Raw genomic sequence first — 21,497 nt, 5'->3', positions numbered from 1 at the left:
CTTATTATCATTGTGAAGCAGAATTCACCAATCATTAGATTGTTCACCCACTAACAGGGAACGTGAGCTGGGATTAGACCGTCGTGAGACAGGTTAGTTATGCCCTATCGATGATATGTTGTTGCAATAGTAATCCTGCCAGTTCTGACGAAAGGTCATCGACCTGAAACGCTGACTCTGTTTCTTTCTCCACAGATGCTGCCTGACTTGCAGAATATATCTTAGAACTGGGTTACCACCATTTAAAAAAAATAAGATATATTTATAATGTAGAAATAGTTAGAATGAGAACCTAACAAAGCACACATTCTATTTTATCACAGAAACTGTTCCAGCTTTTGCGGAAATATGATTTTACTATGTTTGACATTTTGGGGATGAATTTCCTGGGGGGTTTTTCCACTCCACCGCTGGGATTTCAGCTGAATCCCCACTTATGCAGGTAATTGGGGCTACTGCCGAAAGTGTGGCAGTGAGCGGGAGAAGCTCAGAGGAAGTTCCCAACATTTTACTTTAAAATTAACTTTACTACTTGCTACTTTAAATACTACACATGACCGCTATAACCAAAAATTAATTCATTTGATCGTTTGCTCATGATATAAATATTACAAACCAGTGGCGATCACAAATTCTGTTGTTTAATAGTGTTTTTTTCCCTCTAAATAAAGTAGGAAGGCTGCACAGTGAAAACTTCATTATGTAATATTGGGTACATTTGTAAAACTGGTAAATGTTGACGGGCATGTAATATGCATTTGAAGTTTGATAACTGACTGTAAGATATTCATTAAATGTAGGGAGACCAATAAAAAGGAAAACTGTCACAATCAGTAGTCATTGTAAATCCATCTTTCTGATGTAAATCTTCAATACTAACAAAAGCTTTCAGCTGTTCCATGAGTCCATGAGTCAATTTAATAAATTAATATACCCACAGCTAGTTTAGTGCACAGTGTAAAATCTAAAACTGGCAGAATCCTCCTCCCAAGGATATCCATGTTCTTCTCAACTTCTTTTACAGTAAGTGACCAAAAGGGTGTTCTAGATTCTAGAAAATATTAAGAAACATATATGGTTTTTCCATTTGACTTTGGTAAGGGCCTTAAAATACTTCCGATACAATCACATCATGCAGGCTTTTTAAAGAAGATTACTGTCACATTTTGGGATGTCTGGTCATTTTTTTCTTCATGGAAAAAGATTGGGAATAAGTTATGTTTAAGTGATGTGTTTTAAAACAAAATGAATTGGCACAGTTTAAAAAGCCACAAGCTGCTGCTTACTGAGACAGAACGGTTATTTGTTAATGTGTCAGACATTGAAGATGTATATTAAAGCTAGATGATCCACTTTCTGAAATGATCTGGCTCGCAGTCTATTTCAAACTGAGACAATGAGAGTCAACTGATTCATCCCAGGCTTAGTAAGGCAGGATCACCTATGTTCATCTTAGGAATGGCAAAGATGATTTCTTTAGATTCACACCCAAAAGGGAGGGCGGAGAGAGGTAACCAGTTTATTGACAGACCTATTGGAAAATCACTGAACAGCGAAGTCAGTAGGACAACCTTCCCACTTACTGGGAACACAGGGAGAAAAAGGTAAAGGGATACAGGGGCAGTCTGTCAGTTTTAAAACAGGAGATTGCGAGGGGCAGGTGTGGAGCAGGAAACTAAGATACACGAGGCCCATTTTTGCAATTACAAGTTGTCTGGCAAAATAGATAGGTGGTAATTTTGACCTAATCCGCTCAGTGGAAATCTAGTGGGATTGCATTGGTTGCTCGTTTTACACCCCACCTTATTTTAGTTTCCATTCAAATCAATAGAAAGTAAAATCAGATGGGGTTTAAAACGGGTGGCTGATCTGATACCATCAGTTTCCCGCTGGGCAGGTTAGATTAAAATTACCCCCGTAATGTCAAAAACAAGAATGTCATCCCAGTCAAGGAGGGAACTGAAAATTGAGTGAAGTAAGTGAGGATTGTTTACAACTGTTACTCTGTATGTTCACTTGCTGTTTGTAAAATAAAGCAGCTTAATGATTCATATCTGGCCTTGTTTCATTAAATTGGCTTTTTTGTCCGTCTACTGAAAGATTGCAGAAGCGCATGAGAGAAAGATACAATATCCAGTTCAGATCACAACGGGGTCCTAATGTTACACCCCTGGCGCACTATCATATAATTAGCTATCGAACAGTACAGGCACACTTTCGAACCTAAGACTGCTCACAGGGGTGATCAGCCTTGCTCTAGTCGGGAAAATAGCTAATGCAGACCTGAAACTAGTAACAATTACTGAGAATTTTTAAAGAGTTTATCATGCTTACCAATAATGATTATAATATCAAACAACATGATCATTTAATTAAAATATAACACACAATTAACTGGAACAATCAGCATACAAGTATATTATCCAGGAAAATGTATGTACTGAATTGTAATTAGAATATAAGTCTAGAAACTGTCCAACAAGTTATTCACCCAATCAAATCATAGAACTGGAAACCACTGTCCCTTCAACCAGTCACCCAATCATGACACACTGTTCACCAATTAATCAGCTGTTTTCCAGAGATGAGTGCTGACTGTCACTGAGATTCACATTTGTACTAAATATATCCCCAGCTCACCATGAGAGACACCATGAGATCCCCTAAATATTTTTAAGATAATCAGAGTTTAAATCCACACCATGCAGTAGATGTCCAGTTTGACTTTAGTATACGACATTGGGTCAAGTATAAAATTACGTGCACAGTTCAACATATTGATAATTATTACTTAAGTCTGCAATCAACCTTTGTCCATGTTTATTTTCCAATTTTCTCCCATCTCTCCTGAATGTAATGACTTGTGCTCTGAACAGTTCCATGCATGTCAGCAGTTCATGAGTTCTTTGATCAATTATCTACTTATAGTCGAGTCTGAACATTGGATGTTGGGAGACTTTTTCATTGGGAGCAGGAAGGGCACACATCACAGTAGATCCTGCTTCAGCTGTTACCCAATATCCATAACAGTATACTTTCTAGTATGGGTGATTTGATAGTAATCAGGAGTGGAAAACATGGCTCAGGGCCCCACTATTGTACCAACTATGATTTGTTAGCACAGCATAGACTTTTGGATTGAGTCCAGGATCTTGTTGGCTCAGTATCACACCAGGCAGTGCCACTGTGTCATTGGGGTAGCATCTTCATCAGTGGTGCAGTCAAATGTAAATTTCTATTTTGATTATGAACCATGTAATTAGCATCATTTTAATGTGCATCTCTGGGACACATTGTGTTCTAGAAATTTGCATCCCAAATGTGCCACTGCTTGGTGTAATTGACAGAACTAGTTATCACAAAGCACTCATTTTAATAAGTTGTGACAACTCCTTTGTTCTGGTGGGAAAATTATTCATAGGAACGGATAGCAATTTAACAGCCAAAGTGCTACTTCATATGAGTAAAATGGACCACAACATAATAGGATGCATGAGGTTTTATTCCTTCATGTTGCTGAGTGTTGGAGGAGAAGTGGAAGCTAGGAGCTTTTCCACAACGTGGAAAGCAAAATTGGAGGATATGTCATCACCAGGCCACACTTGAACTACTACAACAACAATAACTTGCATTTATATAGCATCTAGAAAAACAATAACTTGCATCTTATATAGCATATAGAAAAAGTTCCATGGTGCTTAACAGCAGCGTAATCAGATAAAAATGGACACTGAGCCAAAGGTGGTGATTTTAGGAGGGGTGACTAAAAGCTTAGACAAAGAGATGGGTTTTAAGAAGGGACTTTAAGGAGGAGAGATGAGTAGAAAGGCAGAGGGAGGGAATTGTAGAGTGTAGGACTTAGATAGCCGAAGGCACAGTCGCCAATGATGGGACGAACAGAGTTAAGGATGCATAAGAGGCCAGTGTCGGAAGAACACAGAGTTCTCGGAGGATGCACGGCTACATGTTTTCCAATTTTCAACTGCAGGAAACTGTGGCTCATCCAGGACTGACAACACAGAGGCAATGGGAAGGTTGAGAGAGGTGGTGGAGAGGTAAAACTTGGTGTCATCAACATATATGTGGTACCTGACCCCATGATGTTGCCAAGGGGCAGCATGCAGATGAGGAATAGGAGAGGGCCAAGAATAGATCCTTGGGGGACTCCAGAGATAACAGTGTGGGGGTGGGAAGAGAAGCCATGGCTGAAGATGCTCTGGCTACGACTGGACAGGTAAGACTGGAACAAAACAAAGACAGTCCCACTGAGCTAGGCAATGGGGAAGAGGCGTTGGAGGAGGATGGTGTGGTGACAGTATTGAAGGCTGCAGAGGTTGAGAGGAAGTGGAGGGATAGTGCACCATGGCCAGAGTCACAGAGGATGTAATTTGTGACTTTGATTAGGTCCATTTCAGTGCTGTTGCAGGGGTGGAAACCTGATTGGAGAGATTGAAACATGGAGTTGTGAGAAAGATGGACATGGATTTGGGAGGTAACAACATGTTCAATGACTTTGGAAAGGAAAGGGAGTCTGGAGATAGGGCACCGATTTGCAAGGACAGAGGTACTTGAGCATCTGCTGATGATTGGATAAAGAAAGTGATATGCAATGGTCTTTAAACAGGTTACCTGCTTGCCTCTGACACAAGAAGTGTGTGCTCTATTGGGATCGGAATGGGAGGAAAAACTTGCAGGGCTAGGAATACCCATTTTTGTTGGAGAAAACCTGGAATCTCTGGAGCATAATGATTTTATTTTTGTATTTTACAAGCCCATCTTTGTCCATGGCTCACTCCTGGGACATATCCATCTTTGACAGTGAATGACCAAAAATGCAACCTGCCTGTTTGTCCCTGTACTTGCCCTATATACTATATTCCCATCTGCAATTTTTATGTTTAAAGCATACCACTTAACATTGTTACAATAAATTGCATCTGCCAACATTTTGCCACTTGCTTTATCTTGCTTCCAACCTTTTGCAATTTTCTGCTTTCTTCTCCGTGTTGCTGTACCTCTTAGTTGAGCAACATCTGTAAATTTTGGTACATTCCTCTCTATTCCCAATTTCACAGTATTTACTAACAGAATGAAAAGATGAGGTCCGAAAACTAATCCCTGGAGGACACCAATCTGAGAATGTCTCCACAAATATTTTGTCTGTGTTTCGATTTTGTGGTTGTCATTTTGAAACTCAGACATTATGCACAAGGGACTTTAGGAGCTAAAGTCAAAATCTTACATCAAGCCTATACCTATACAAAGGAAAATCTCGTTAAAGGGTCAGTTTAAAAATATCTAAAAAGCTACCAGAATACTGGGGTTGATTTTAACTCCCCACCCTGACATGGCAGAAACCAGGCCGGGGATGGGGGAGGGGGTGCAGTTAAAATGGAGTGGGGACTTAGCCACTCCTTTCCTGCCCCATCTGGCCAACTGCAATTTTAAATTGCAGACGGAAAGGACACTCGCCCAAAGCTGGTGAGGTCCTCTTTAAATATGCAGATTAAGCTCCAATGATATTTTAACCTGAGACCTGAATGGGGGAGCAGTGATGGCTTCCCCGCCAGGCCAAACCTGTTGGGAACATAAGTCAGGTTTAGACGACATGCAGCAAGTTAATTATTTTTGGTTTCCTTTTGGGCCAGGAGGAGCAGAAGTGCTCCTCCGGCCCCACAAGAAAACCTTGGCCCTCCCCTGACCTGGGCTTCCCCAACCCCTCCCCGATCAGGATTTCCCTCTTGGAACACATACTCTATGCCAGGAAACGTTCACATAGTGGCCTCCTGCCGTCCGATTTTAAAGGTCGGGCAGCCGCTTCCTGCTGACTTCCCAGCCCTATTAGTCGACCCTGATTTACATGACATAATAAGGCTCCCCCTGTGTCCGGCCAAAGTACTGGCTGCCTAAATTGAGGCCAGCTCAAAAATCGCTGTGGCCATAAAATCATAAAAGATCGCAATTCTATGAACTAAACAAAGCTATTATAAAAAAAAAACGACACGATTTTAATTCCCGTGCAGGAATGCACCAAAGTGATCTGCGTGTCCATCTGGGAGTGGCAGCAGGCAGACATGGACGATTTTAACAACCAGCCTCATTATCATATGGCCTGTCATGCACACTGGAATGAGTAAGAGCAGAGAGAATGCTGAACAACAAATCTAGCAGTTCATATAATGCCACTAACTCCTTTATGTACAATAATGGTTTTACTTTCTAAAGTACAAAAAAAATATGAAACGGTAATAAGGAGGAATAAAAATATAAAAAGAAATGTTAAGTATTTGGATGTATGAATGGGTGCCACATACATAGGAAAAAAGAACTCCTACTGACCTCATTGGTTAGCATTCACTGAGAATGGGCCCAAATGAATTTCTACCACTTATTGGTCCAGAATTTGCTGTAGCAGGACAGCTAATCTGTCTGCCGTTAGTCAGACTTGCTTTTGCCCTTTTAATCTCAATATTTTGCGCCGCGAGTTGCTGGAAGTGCGAGATGGAAATGTCTCAGCGAGGGAAACTGGGCACCTGGGATCTGAGTGAAAAGGGCAAGCAACTGTGTATCTCTTTAACCAATCAGATTGATGGATTGTGAAATTAACAGCGCAAGGACTGAGAAAGAAGTGTAAGTTAGAGTGGGTGAATTTAATGTCAAATCAGCTACCAAAAGAGAAATAAAGAGAGGGAAAGAAATACTGGATTAAGAGAGAGAGAGAGAAAATAGAGACAGAAAGGAAAAGGAAAAGAAAAATCCAACAATTAAAACCTGAAGGAATGAGACTCCACACTTGTAATAGTTAATTTTCATTGCCAGAGAGGTTGACTGGCAGCAATTAACATTTATCACATCGTTAAAAGGGTACATAGACTTGAAATGACTTGACTTAACTTTCTGTGGCGAGTTTAGTTTGTTTCTACTGCGAAAATACAGGACCTTCACGCCGTTCGATGCTTTTCAATGGTGAGGCAGACAGTGAGATGCCGTTTTCGCGAAGCTAATGGCGGAGCCGGATATCTCAGACAGCAACTATGGATTTCCATGTTTAATCGCGGATCTGCTCTCGCCTGAAGTTGCTGTACCATTTGAGCATATATAACGGCGCGCCATTAGCCTAACCGTTATTTTGACAGCAAATTCTGGGCCAATGTGTTAATTAAACCAAGGAGAACTTTGTGTGGGAGTTGTGAACAGCGCCCTTCTGTGGTTCATTCACTGGAAGTGTTATGCAATCAAGTCTGTAACTTTATTATGCATTAATTTATGTCTGCCTGAAATTTGCTGTGGAGTTTATGCCCTAGAATTTCAGCCATGCAGCGCCCATTTTTCGGGCGCTAACCAGCATATTAAGGTCCTGGCAGTCAGGAAGCTCGTGCGTATTTCCGGCTGAAAGTGCACTTCCCACCATATTGGTTAAGGTAGATGTGCTAGTGGCAAGAGCGCAGGTCGGTAACATTTAAAGGGCAGAATAATTCATTTAAATTTATTTAAATTAGGGTCCTGCGTTTCTTGCAGGACCCGTTTTTGATTTTTGAATGTCCCACTACTTCACTTGCCACATGCTGAACTCACACAGCACAATGTGGCATTAACTGTTAGGAATGCCCGCTCATCAGCAATATTTAAAGAGATCATGCAGTACTTACAGGTTAGTTGCTGGTTTGTCATTTCAGGCTGCTGGTTGACTTCTGGACGTTTTTTAGTGTGTATTATCACTCTGGAAAGTTCACTTTGTCCAAACAGAGAAAGATTTTGCTGGTCTTGCACTGTTGTTGGCTGCCTTAGAAACAGTTTGTCTGCAGACATGGGTGGTCTCATACAGTTGCCTTCGGGGCTGGAGGACAAGGGGGAGCAGAAAGGAAGATACCACAGAGCAGGAGCAGGTGCCAGAAGACGGAAGTGAGCACTTTGCAGGAGGCCACATCCACAGAGGTTATTCAAGGAGCACTTCTCCTACATTAACTTTATTCAGGAGCAATGTATAAGGTGCCTTCTCTTCACCAAGGAGGCTGTCACTGAACTATGTCACCTGCTGCAGCCACAACTCGAGGATCGCATCAGTGCATGGACAGCACTGCCTGTGGCTGTCAAGGTTACCGTGGCCCTTAACTTTTATGTCAAGAGCTCCTATCAGGCTGCAACAGGTGACATCAGCCAAATTTCTTGGTTCAACCACAATACCCTCCAGACTCCACCACCGCCGCCCCCCCCCTCCCTCCTCACCACTTACATTAGTGCTGGGGACCATTCCCTTGGGTCCCCATAGTCGGCCTCCTGCCATGCGAAATACAGCTCCTGCCTGCTGGCCACCTTGTCATTCCCACCGGGTTCGGACACTTCCTGCCCATCCTGGCCCCCACAGGACGAGTTAAAATTGGGGCTTAAATGTACAACAGACTGTAGGTAAAGAGACTATCACTAATTCACTACTGTCATGAGCCTTTTTCTGCTGTCACTGTATGTATTTTTGTGCTGTTCTATATGTGTAGTACTTGTTTAGTTTCTGTAAATAAATTTAGCAAGTTGATTCAGAATCTAAGTCCAGCTTGAGGTGTGCTGCATTGATAATAGCCTCTTCTGCAGTAGCTTGGAGAGAAATAAAGTGCAGCGGGCACTAATGAGCTGGGATTATGTGAGTTCTAAAGAGTATCAGGTCTTTGCAGGGGCGAAAAACCGTAGAACTGCAGCTTCTGGTTTATTTGGAATGCAAGGATCCCTTTGAGAACTGTGGTGAGATCACCGTAAGGGCGAATGATTCATTAAAAAGTCCTAAAGTTACATTACACTGAAGGCAGCAACTTGTGTGAGATACCGTTACCTTCACAGCGCTAAAAAGAATTATACTTATTTTAATTTCCTTTCCAGTCTACCCCAGTCGAATATGCTATCATTTGCACTCCTTTATACCTTAAGTTGGCTTTAACTTTAAAGTAACTAACATTAAGCCAATATCATAGTTATAGGAAATACTGAGGTAGAATTTTCGTGGGGGTTCCACCAATTGTCTGCCATGACTTTGGGGAAGATCAGCGGAAACCCCAGAGAAACAGCAGAAGTGGTCATTCACGCTGTTTCTCTGGAGACTCCCCCCAATCTTCTGCTGAAGTTATGGCGGATGATTAGGAGAACCCCAGCCGAAATTTACCGCAGTATGTTTATAATAACAATTTCTTTATCACTTATTGTACCTGTGAATGTTGGTGATCTTCTGTTTGTGATCTTTTCTAAAAAGTTGCCATCTTCAGGATTCTTAAAACCAAGTAGCAGCATGTAGTGTTGTGAAAAGGTTTCGGACCAGTCAACAGTCTGAGGCAGGATATGATTTGTGCCAGGGTCTGAAATATTACCACATTTCAATATTATATTACCTGTTGTAAGATGTATAAGTCTGTCTTCACTGAAATTAATGTTAAGGCCAGCATTTCCTAAAGCAGTGAATACAATTTTGGATAAATAAATTTACTGTGCGTACTAATATCGACAATCTAGGCTAAATTTTCACAAAGCTTGCACCTTCTTGTGCACCTTGTAGATGTATTCTTCTTTTTGTGCTTTATGCCACTGAACTAGCTTTGAAGATTTGTTAATAATAGCAGAATGGATTTGGACCATGTTAGCACAAAAGCATTCCCATACGTTTGTTATTCAATTATTCAGTTAATTTAGGTACATTATAATTTTGAGGTACAATTTAGTTGCATGGACAATATTTGTCAAATACTTTTATATCACTTTTGTATAATAAAATGTGGTATAGGTTTGAATCTAGAAGTCTATTTCAAGACATTAAAAGCAGTTCCTTTTGGCCATATATTCTTGCTTTAAATTCTATTCTGGGAACAGTACGGCCCAAATTGTCTCTCTATTTCAACATGAAAATGGCATATTCTGGGTGAGCAGGGGCTGAACTTAGGGCTAGACTTGGTTACGCCTATATGTCTGTCCTTAAGTCCTTAAATCTTCCTCTGGATTTGGGTAGACGTGTTATGATGACATGCAAATGAGGGAAAGACATCATATGATATGATGGATTTCCCGAAAATTAAGCCCTACCAACACTGAACTTAAGGGACACCTGTGTATCCCTGAAGTCCAGATTGTGAAGAACTTGGGAGCATTTAAAATATGAAAGGCTGGTTTCCCTACTTATAAGCCTAACTAAATGTTAGAAATTCCAGGTGTACATTAGCTATTCTCTTGGGTTCAGAGTGACTGGTTATTCCCCTAAGCAGACGTTGCATCCCCTATGATCTGGTAAGAACCTTTACTGCCTAATATCTAGTAAAACGATAGCATAAACCCAGGGATTGTAATAATAAGACCCCTCACCAAATGCAGTGGATGCTATTATCTTGCATCCACCGCCAAATGCACACTCTTATCTTTTTAGAAGATGGATTTAAAGCACTCTAGTGAGAGGAGATAAATTGTAAACTAACAAACTGATTTATTTTACATGAAATATACAAATCAACAGAACATAGGATCAACATCCTGGGGGTCACCATTGACCAGAAACTCAACTGGACCAGCCACATAAATACTGTGGCTACAAGAGCAGGTCAGAGGCTGAGTATTCTGCAGCGAGTGACTCACCTCCTGACTCCCCAAAGCCTTTCCACCATCTACAAGGCACAAGTCAGGAGTGTGATGGAATACTCTCCACTTGCCTGGATGAGTGCAGCTCCAACAACACTCAAGAAGCTCGACATCATCCAGGACAAAGCAGTGCGCTTGATTGGCACCCCATCCACCACCCTAAACATTCACTCCCTTCACCACCGGCGCACAGTAGCTGCAGTGTGTACCATCCACAGGATGCACTGCAGCAACTTGCCAAGGCTTCTTTGACAGGACCTCCCAAACCCACGACCTCTACCACCTAGAAGGACAAGGGCAGCAGGTGCATGGAAACAACACCACCTGCACGTTCCCCTCCAAGTCACACACCATCCCGACTTGGAAATATATTGCCATTCCTTCATCGTCGCTGGGTCAAAATCCTGGAACTCCCTACCTAACAGCACTGTGGGAGAACCTTCACCACACGGACTGCAGCGGTTCAAGAAGGCGGCTCACCACCACTTTCTCAAGGGCAATTAGGGATGGGCAATAAATGCTGGCCTTGCCAGCGATGCCCACATCCCATGAATGAATAAAAAAAAAATAGCAAAGTTCATCTGTTTCCTATCTCTCCTTGTATTATGAAAAATAAGGGGGCAGAAATTGCTCAGAGCGGCGAACCAACAGTACTCGCCGTTCCACAGATTTATACTAACCCACAAACTTACCATGGTCTTTACTTCAGGCACTTCCTCGAATTGCAAGCAGAGAAGAGGCCAGCATTAGTTCAAGCAAAGCTAGGACATTCGATTCATTTCGATTCATGAGGTATTGGCAACAGTACTGGGGAAAGAGGGAGCTGTTCCGTCAGGATGGGCTCCACTTAAACCGTGCTGGTGCCAGTGTCCTGGCGAATCGAATAACTAGGACTGTTGATAGGGCTTTAAACTAAAAAAGGGGGGCGAGGGGTCAGGTGAGAGGAAATTTAGAAACCTAAAGAGAAAAGACAAGGCAATAGAGCAGTGTAGTGATTTGGGTAAAAATAAACAGAGTGTGACAGTAAGGGACAGAGAGTTTAACGGAAATAGTGCATCAACGAATAAGATCAAAGCAGGGAATAATGGTAAAAAGTTAAAATTAAAGGCTCTTTATCTGAATGCATGAAGCATTTGGAACAAGTTAGAGGAATTAGTGATACAAATAGAGATAAATGGGTTTGATCTAATAGCCATTACAGAGATGTGGTTGCAAGGTGACCAAGGTTGGGAACTAAATATTCCAGGGCACTTGACATTTCAGAAAGACAGGCAGAATGGAAAAGGAGTGGGGGTAGCCCTGATAATAAAGGATGACATAAGGACGGTAGTGAGAAAGGATCTTGGCTCGGAAGATCAGGAAATAAGAATCAGTATGGGTGGAGATAAGAAATAACAAAGAGCAAAAAACACTGGTGGGAGTAGTTTATAGGCCCCCTAATAGTAGCTATAACAATGGACAAAGTATTAATCAAGAAATAATAGGAGCTTGTAACAAAGGTAATGCAATAATCGTGGGGGACTTTAATCTTCATATAGACTGGGCAAATCAATTTGGTAAAGGTAGTCTGGAGGACAAGTTCATGGAATGCATTCAAGACAGTTTCCTAGAACAATACATCATGGAACCAACCAAGGAACAGGCTATTTTAGATCTTGTATTGTGTAATGAGACAGGGTTAATTAGTAATCTCATAGTAAAGGATCCTCTGGGGAAGAGTGATTATAATATGATAGAATATCACATTGAGTTTGAGAGTGACATACTTAAGTCCAAAACTAGTGTCTTAAACTTAAATAAAGCCAATTACACAGGTATGAGGGCGAGTTAGCTAAGGTAGATTGGGAAATTAGATTAAAAAGTATGACGGTAGATAAGCAATGGCAGACATTCAAAGAAATATTTCAGAATTCTCAACGAACATACATTCCATTGAGAAATAAAAACACCACAGGTAAAACGATGTATCCGTGGCTAACCAAAGAAATTAAGGATAGTATTAGATTAAAAGAAGAGGCTTATAATGTTGCGAAAAATAGTAATAAGCCTGAGGATTGGGAAAGCTTTAGAAACCAGCAAAGGATGACCAAAAAATTGATAAAAAGGGAGAAAATAGAATATGAGAGTAAACTAGCAAGAAATATAAAAACAGGTTGTAAGAGCTTCTCCAACTATGTAAAAAGGAAGAGAGTAGCAAAAGTAAATGTTGGTCCTTTAGAGGCTGAGACAGGAGAAATTATAATGGGGTATAAGGAAATGGCAGAGATGTTGAACAAATATTTTGTATCTGTATTCTCAGTAGAAGACACAAAAAGCCTACCAAAAATAATGGGGAACCAAGGGGAAAATGGGAATAAAGAACTTAAAACAATTACTATCAGTAGAGAAAAAGTACTTGAGAAACTAATGGGACTAAAAGCTGACAAATCTCCAGGACCTGATGGCCTACATCGTAAGGTTCTAAAAGAGATGGCTGCAGAGATAGTGAATGCATTGGTTGTGATCTTCCAAAATTCCCCTGATTCTAGGATGGTCCCAGCAGATTGGAAGGTAGCAAATGTAACACCGCTATTCAAGAAAGGAGGGAGAGAGAAAACAGGGAACTACAGGCCAGTTAGCCTGACATCAGTCGTCAGGAAAATACTGGAATCCATTATTAAGAATGTGGCAATGGGGCACTTAGAAAATCATAATATGATTAGGCAGAGTCAACATGGTTTTATGAAAGGGAAATCGTGTTTAACAAATTTATGAGAGTTATTTGAGGATGTAACTAGCAGGGTAGACAAAGGGGAACCAGTGGATGTAGTATATTTGGATTTCTAATAGACATTTGATAAGGTGCCTCATAAAAGGATGTTACGCAAGGTAAGGACTCATGGGGTTGGGGGCAATATATTGGCATGGATAGAGGATTGGTTAATGGACAGAAAACAAAGAGTAGGGATAAATGGGTCATTTTCAGGTTGGCAGGCTGTAACTAGTGTGATGCCACAAGGTCAGTGCTTGGGCCTCAGCTATTTACAATCTATATTAATGACTTAGATGAAGGGACTGAGTGTAATGTATCCAAGTTTGCTAATGATACAAAGCTAGGTGGGAAAGTGAGCTGTGAGGAGGACACAAAGAATCTACAAAGGGATATAGACAGGTTAAGTGAATGGGCAAGAAGGTGGCAGATGGAGTATAATGTGGGGAAGTGTGAGGTTATTCACTTTAGTAGGAAGAATAGAAAAACAGAATATTTTTTAAATGGTGAGAAACTATTAAATGTTGTTGTTCAGAGAAATCTGGGTGTTCTCGTGCAAGAACACAGAAAGTAAGCATGCAGATACAGCAAGCAATTAGGAAGCTCAAATGGAATGTTGTCCTTTATTGCAAAGGGGTTGGAGTACAAGAGTAAGGAAGTCTTGTTACAATTGTACAAGGCTTTGGTGAGACTATGCCTGGAGTACTGTGCACAGTTTTGGTCTCCTTCCCTAAGGAAGGATATACTTGTCTTAGAGGCGGTGCAACGAAGGTTCACTAGATTGATTCCTGGGATGAGACGGTTGTCCAATGAGGAGAGATTGAGTAAAATGGGCCTATATGCTCTGGAGTTTAGAAGAATGAGAGGTGATCTCATAGAAACATATAAGATTCTGAGGGGGTTTGACAGGGTAGATGCTAAGAGGTTGTTTCCCTGGCTGGAGAGTTTATAACTAGGCGGCATAGTCTCAGGATAAGGGGTTGGCAATTTAAGACTGAGATGAGAAGGAATTTCTTCATTCAGAGGGTTGTGAATCTTTGGAATTCTCTACCTCAAAGAGCTGTGAATGCTGAGTCGTTGAGTATATTCAAGGCTGAGATAGATCGATTTTTGGGGTCCGGGGAATCAAGGGATATGGGAATTGGGCAGGAAAGTGGAGTTGGCCATGATCTTATTGAATGGTGGAGCAGGCTCGAAGGGCCGGATGGTCTATTCCTGCTCGTAGTTCTTATGTTCTTATGACATTTGGGAGAAGCGAGAAGAGCACACTCTCCCCTCGACCAATCAGATTGCAGAATTTTTGTCACACTGCAAAACCCTCTCTGTAGGTTTCCAAAGTGAAAACCAGGAAGTAAAAGGTGCAACATTAAAATCATTGTAAAAACAGTTAAAGACAGTGAAGAAAAGAGAGGGGAAGAAATAATTAAATTAAATAAAAGGGACGGAAGGGAAAAGTATATATTTTTTATTTTTCCCTTCTGTCGCTTTTATTTTATTCAATTATTTCTTTTTTCATTTTTTTAATTTAAAAACATTTTTCTTTTAATGACCAAAAACTATTAAAATAAGGAGTAATGAGACTCCACATTTTTAAAAGTTAAGTTTTAGTTGTTTGGCAGTCATTATGACTTACCCTGCTGTTAAAACTTAGTTTAGACCTGGTATTTTTAAGCGTACCTGTTTTGTGGCGGTATTAGTTACATTCCAGCTGGGCAGATGAGCAAGTTGGCGCTTTTTCAATGAGTTCACTGATTGCAGCCGACGATATACCTTTAATTCGAAGCTGTCATATTGCTGGCAAACTAGTAGGAGCAAGTTCCAGATTTCCGCGTTTCACTGCGCATGTGCAAATGCCATTCACTTGCTCCTCCATTTCACCACGAACAACAGTGAGCGCTGTTGAGCTCACCGTTATTTTGCAAGCAATTTCTGCCCCAACAAAATATGCAATTTTGCCCTGTAATAGGATGAACTTATATTACAAAAAGTATCTCGCACTAACCTTTACTCTTAAAGACGACATAGGTTCATGCCTCAGCCTGGAGTCTCATAGCCTCCCTCACTGGCTGGAGTGAAAGTAAGATCTCTGTGTCTCTGGCAATTCAAGGCACAGACTGCTCTAAATTGACTCCTCCAAAGAGAGATAAATAGACCAAAGCTGACCTCTGACCTCACCCTCAACTCTATGTGTTCAGGACTTGTTCGCTAAGCTGCCGATCAAAGTTATCATCTTGAATGAGAATATGCCCTTAGCAAGGGAGCTATGGCAACTATATTGTATGTTTGGTAAAGACCCCCACTGAATGCACTAATGAAAATCATTCTTGCTTTAAAGATTTGAACTGGGGTGGAATGGGCTTGTGAACTTCCATTGTCCTATAACTGATGCGATGGGCGAGAGTAAACACTTTTGTTGGCTGATTCCCCTGATAATCCGACTATCTATCCTAATCAACATCCTATATGGCTTATGTATCTTTGGGAGTCAACCTTTTGTGAATGGAACTTGGCCTTATATCAGTAAAACAATATAAATTAAACAAGAAAGCCCTTCTCGGCCAAATAAATTCTTTGCCTGTGAGCCCAATGGCTTGCTTATAAGTGCCCTGCGCCTTACACTATGCATGCTGCCTAAACTGTCAAACGTCCCAGACCTCAGGATTCCAAGAGCTGAGTAGAAGCCTACTCAAAAGACTACCACTCCTGTACCTGGCGCTTCTGATAACTTACGAAACCACAATTCTATGTATAATGCGGCGATGCCCATCAGCATGGCCCCGCAGGCATCGGATTACCTGCATGGCCCTTGTGACCAAACTCGTGCACTGCCAGTTTTGTCGCTAGATTGTAGCCAGGTACTATTCACAGGTTTTGCCATGAGCAGTCCCTGCCAATTCACTTGCTACCGAGCCATGCCCAACGAATCGTTCATTCTGCCCTAAGATGTTTTTTGTATCACGTGGCCTCTGATGACTTTCCTTTGAGCAGGCAAACCACATAAAACTACCTCACCTTGAATAAGAAATAATGGTGAACTGCTACCTGACCACATTTGGCAGCCCTGTGTGGCTGGAAATACGTTTCCTGGATAAAGTGTCTTTTTTAATTCAGATTGTGAAATGAGGTAATGAGCTTTTTCTCTACCTATCTCCAAATGCTTGGGTGTGTTCAGCTAGCCGCTCCTCCACCAATCTCCCTTAACTTATAATATTCATGATGTGGAGATGCCGGTGATGGACTGGGGTTGACAATTGTAAACAATTTTACAACACCAAGTTATAGTCCAGCAATTTTATTTTAAATTCACAAGCTTTCGGAGACTTCCTCCTTCCTCAGGTAAATGTTTCAGGAGCTCCTTGAAGCCTATGCATTTATACATATAGAACAATACATGGTGTTTACAAACTGCCCCTGCAACTGCCCGTTGCCAAGGCAATCACCGTGTTCAGACAGAGAGGTGTCACCTGCAGAACCCCCGAATACACATTCAACAAAAAAACAAACAGGGAAAAAAAAAACAGAGAAAAAAAAAACAGAGAGAGGCAGAAACTTCCGGATGTTTCTGCCTCTCTCTGTTTTTTTTTTCTCTGTTTTTTTTTCCCTGTTTGTTTTTTTGTTGAATGTGTATTCGGGGGTTCTGCAGGTGACACCTCTCTGTCTGAACACGGTGATTGCCTTGGCAACGGGCAGTTGCAGGGGCAGTCTGTAAACACCATGTATTGTTCTATATGTATAAATGCGTAGGCTTCAAGGAGCTCCTGAAACATTTACCTGAGGAAGGAGGAAGTCTCCGAAAGCTTGTGAATTTAAAATAAAATTGCTGGACTATAACTTGGTGTTGTAAAATTGTTTACAATTATAATATTCAGGCCGCATTGGGCAGTCAAATCCTGGAGATCATATGGCGCGTAACTTGCTGTTGCTTTGCAAGCCTCTGTGGTGCTCAAAGCCAACCAGACAAGTTGTTTTAGCTGAAATTGCATTGCCCTCCCCTGACTTGTTCTGGTGGGAGAAGTCCTAGATCTTGTGCCAATCAGTCAGCAACTTCTGCAGTCAACTGTGCTGGACTGACAAAGCCCAATTCTCCTTGCAAAGCTCTAGCCTCCTCTCCCATAAGCTGCTTGTCAATAACCCTTTCAATAGTTCTGTCATTCCTAGTCAAAACCTTAAATGGCAAGGACAAATAGACTCCCATTTTTGCAACCCCTGCACAACTGAAATATTCCAGCCAAGTCCCCACATGTGGGCAACTTTGCCCCTCACAAAGAAGTGATCCTGCACCAAGCACAGATGCATAGTTGTTAAAGAACATCCAGTATCCTGTGACCCCAACTCTTTTGTATGCATCCCATGAACCATGATTAGGCAAAGGTAACATGACAATGGGCTAGGTTTACTCCACCAGAAACATGGTGCAGCAGGGCTTCCACCCACCTACGAGACATTCAGAAAAACAGTTAAGGTAGCCTAGTGATTATGCTATTAGACTAGCAACTCAGAGGTCTTGACTTCAAATCCCACAATTGTAAATCGAGAAATTGAATTTTTAAAAAATCTGGTATTTTGTGGGCTAGCACCAGAAAATTAAAATGTAAACTGCTGGATTGTCATAAAAACCCAACTAGTTCATTAATGTCCAAAGGACATCTCAACTCTGTCTAGTCATGATTCTCCAGTTTCACTGTGCAGTTGACACTTAATGCCCTCAGGAGACTTAGGAATGGTCAATAAATACTGCCAGTGTCACCCACATCCCAAGAACAAATAAAAAAAACAGCATTTTCCTAGGGCAATTCTCACTTGATATGCAGGATTTGATTCTCAGCAGTCTTTCTGCTCCTGAGTAGCTTACCACTGGAAGGGAGAGAAATGTAGTGTTGCTGTAGCATCTAAAAGGCTGCATCTGCTTTATCTACTAATAAAACAGGAGTTCTGCAAATGGCAACACTGCTTTCCTTTGGGTAGCTAAAACTGGTGGTAAATTTCAACTTCTTTGCCTGGGCGGTAACCTGGAAGAGCAGATCGCCCACCCTTTATAGAAACTGCCTGATTTTCATTCCAATGATTTCTTAAATTTATGAATAATTCACCAAAGTATTAATTTATGAGCTTTGCTTGATCCTAATGCAAACCAGAAACAATACAGTGGCTGAAATGGGATCCTTGGTGAGTACTGTATAAACAGTGCATTAAACTGATGCTGTAATATTTTGGAACTCAACAAGATGCACCCATGATGTGAAGTGATTTTTGTTTAATTTTTGTTACCTATGTGACAGTTCCCATATGAAGAGCAATAGTACAGAATAACCCTTCATTTAGGCCTGAGAATCTGGTTATAAAATTTGAGTATAAAAAATTCTAATTACACATTCTTAAGGTAAAACAAATATCTCAACAGATAAAATATTGATATCACAATTTAATTCTGCTGAACATTTGACCAGAAGGTTGTGGGTTCAAGCCCCACTCTAGGACTTGAGTGCATAATCTAAACTGACATTCATGCATAATACTGAGTGAGCGTTGCATTGGCAAAAGTGCTGTCCTTTGAATGAGATGTTAAACTGAGATCCCATTGTTTATTCAAGTGGACGTTAAAGAGCCATGATCGCTATTTGAAGATAACTTTAAGAGGCCAATATTCCTCTCTCAACCGATATCATCAAAATTAGATTAAACTAATCATTCATCTCATTGTTGTTTATGGATTCTTGCTCTGCATAAAATGGTTGTTATGTTCGTTTACATAACCATACTAACTACACTTCAAAATAATAGATGTCAATTCACTGTTTTCAAGGAGAATGCTTGATACTTACATTCTGAAACAAAGAAATCTCACATAGCTCCTTGAAAGAGAAATATAATTGCATAACAACTAAAGACTATACAATTAGAATTTTGGAAAGGATTTGCTTTTAATCAGACCAATCCCATTATCAGACCAGTTTCATTATTAGGAAATAAATGAAGAAAATAAAATATCACCATTATTATTTATTACTAAAAACCAAATGTTTAAAGGGAAGAGAATGGTACAATGAACAATATCATTTAATTACCTGCATATAGGTAGTTGGCATAAGCAGGGTGTTTTTTCCTGAAAACCTCTTTTATTTTTTCTATTTGTACAGCAGTTGGTTTCACTGCAAATGGCGTGTACATAACTGAAAATGTTTCAGCTTGAGTGATGCCCTCTTCCAACATTGCCTAGTTTCATAAAAAAGCATGAATATGTAAAATACTAACTTTTTAAAAAACAAATTGATAATGTACAACAACAACTCACATTTTTATAGGACTTGTGGGGGAGTCTGAAACTAGAGAACATTAAATATAAAATAGCCGCTAATAAATCCAATAGGGAATTCAGGAGAAACTTCTTTACCCAAACAGTGGCAAGAATATGGAACGTGCTACCACAAGGAGTAGTTGTAGCAAATAGCATGGATGCATTTAAGGGGAAGCTAGATAAGCACATGAGGGAGGAAGGAATAGACGGATATCCCAATAGGGTTAGATGAAGTAGGGAGGGAGGAGGCTCGAGTGGAGCATAAATGCCAGCATAGACCAGTCGGGCCGAATGGCCTGTTTCTGTGCTGTAGTTTCGATGTAACACCCCTACCACCCTGTGCTGAGAGACATTTCAGAACATTGAACAGAATAGTGGACAAAGGTTGGATACTGAATAGGAACTGAGCAGGAGGTGGTGGGGGAGGAGGGAAGTGAGAAAAAAGGAGGATGGGCCAAAAGCACAAAGAGGGGGATGTTAAGAGAGATTTTGCAGGCAGGAAGGAAGTCCTGCGGGGTAAGTTTCAGAGAGTGGGAACACTGTGGTTGAAGCAGCGCTGCTGATAGTGGATCATAGGGGTCTGAGAACAAATAATAGGCCAGTATCAGAAAAGCAGTCGGTGCATGCAGGGACATATAACTGGAAGAGATCATTGGTGTAGTTTGGGGCAAGGGCAAGGAGGTGTGAACAGCCTACACAGCTTGTTGAGGATGGGGTAATGGGGTCTTGGTGTGGATGAGAATGCAAATCATGAAATTTTGAATGAACTGTAGTTTGTGAAGGGTGAAAGCAAGGAGTGTATTGTACAATGATCAGTATTCAAAAACTTAACAATCCCTATGGTTATTCGTCTGTGTTATCTATTTCTTGCATAAGGAATATAGAGATAGACTTTCCCTGTGCCTGAGTGAACTGGATCGCCTGGGCACAGCATATAGAGTAATATTAGGTAGGGAGGATTACACACCTGTAAGGGAGCCTGCCTAACTTTACATCTATTTAAATTAATGGACGGAAAATTGGACAGGCACCCTTACAGGCATGCGATCCTCCCGGCCAATTTTTTTTCTGTGCCAGGTGATCCAATATGTTCAGGCACAGGAAGAAACTATTGTACCTGTAGATACTGGTAGATAGAATATTTTTTTGAATAGTTGCTCTGGAGCATTTTATTAACTTAGATTACTGTCATTTAGAAAATTTACAAAAATAATTGATTTTTTTCAATTTGCAGCACATTTAAAGTAGCTGATTGCCATTTTAGCTAAAGGAAACTGCAGTTATGAACTCAACCAAATATGTATTGTCAATTTACATGCATTATATGTGCTACTCTCTCCCTTTTGTGCCTGATTCTTGAGGAAGGTAGGGACAGTCTGATCAGAAAAAGTTCTGAAATACAAAATGAAATAAAATATAGATAATGGTAATATTGCCATTTAAAACAAAAAAATGATGGTGCAGTACCAACAAGCTGCTTATCTGCTTCTTTGGAAATTTTGAATATATGCAAGTATGTTTTGAAGTTCCAAGGATTGTGCTAAGAGGTGGTTTTATTCTATTACAGCCTTCTCATTCTAATATATTCTGCCTAAAATGGTTTGCTTTCATTAAGAATTAGTAGCAATAAATAAGAAATAGGGGCCGTTACAATTTTTTAAGATTAAATAATAATGTTCCATGGTTCAAATGCTTTATTCCGTACAGTTAAGCAGAATTTAGTTAGTTTAGTAATCACTGAAATGTTAGTTCTCTGGTAGATTTTGTTTCCGTATAATTGATTTCTATGTATGGTTTAATTTTGATCTTTTGCTGTAACATTAAAATGTGAGAAATGTCTAATAATATCTG

General features: G+C 40.6%; 1 protein-coding gene across 1 annotated transcript in view; it reads right to left on the bottom strand.

Moving 5' to 3' along the window:
• The window catches only part of LOC137331122 (spermatogenesis-associated protein 16-like), a 106,379-nt gene that overhangs the window by 47,313 nt on the left and 37,569 nt on the right, over nt 1-21,497 (bottom strand). The window contains exons 6-8 of the mRNA XM_067994728.1: nt 19,417-19,564; nt 9,192-9,338; nt 939-1,051 (exon numbers count right to left, since the gene is read on the bottom strand). Of these exons, the coding sequence (XP_067850829.1) occupies nt 939-1,051; nt 9,192-9,338; nt 19,417-19,564 (408 nt within the window). The remainder of the gene's footprint in view (nt 1-938; nt 1,052-9,191; nt 9,339-19,416; nt 19,565-21,497) is intronic.

The sequence above is a fragment of the Heptranchias perlo genome, chromosome 13 (genome assembly GCF_035084215.1).
Source record: "Heptranchias perlo isolate sHepPer1 chromosome 13, sHepPer1.hap1, whole genome shotgun sequence".
Lineage (NCBI taxonomy): Eukaryota > Metazoa > Chordata > Chondrichthyes > Hexanchiformes > Hexanchidae > Heptranchias > Heptranchias perlo.
This window is presented reverse-complemented; position numbering and strand designations above follow the sequence as displayed.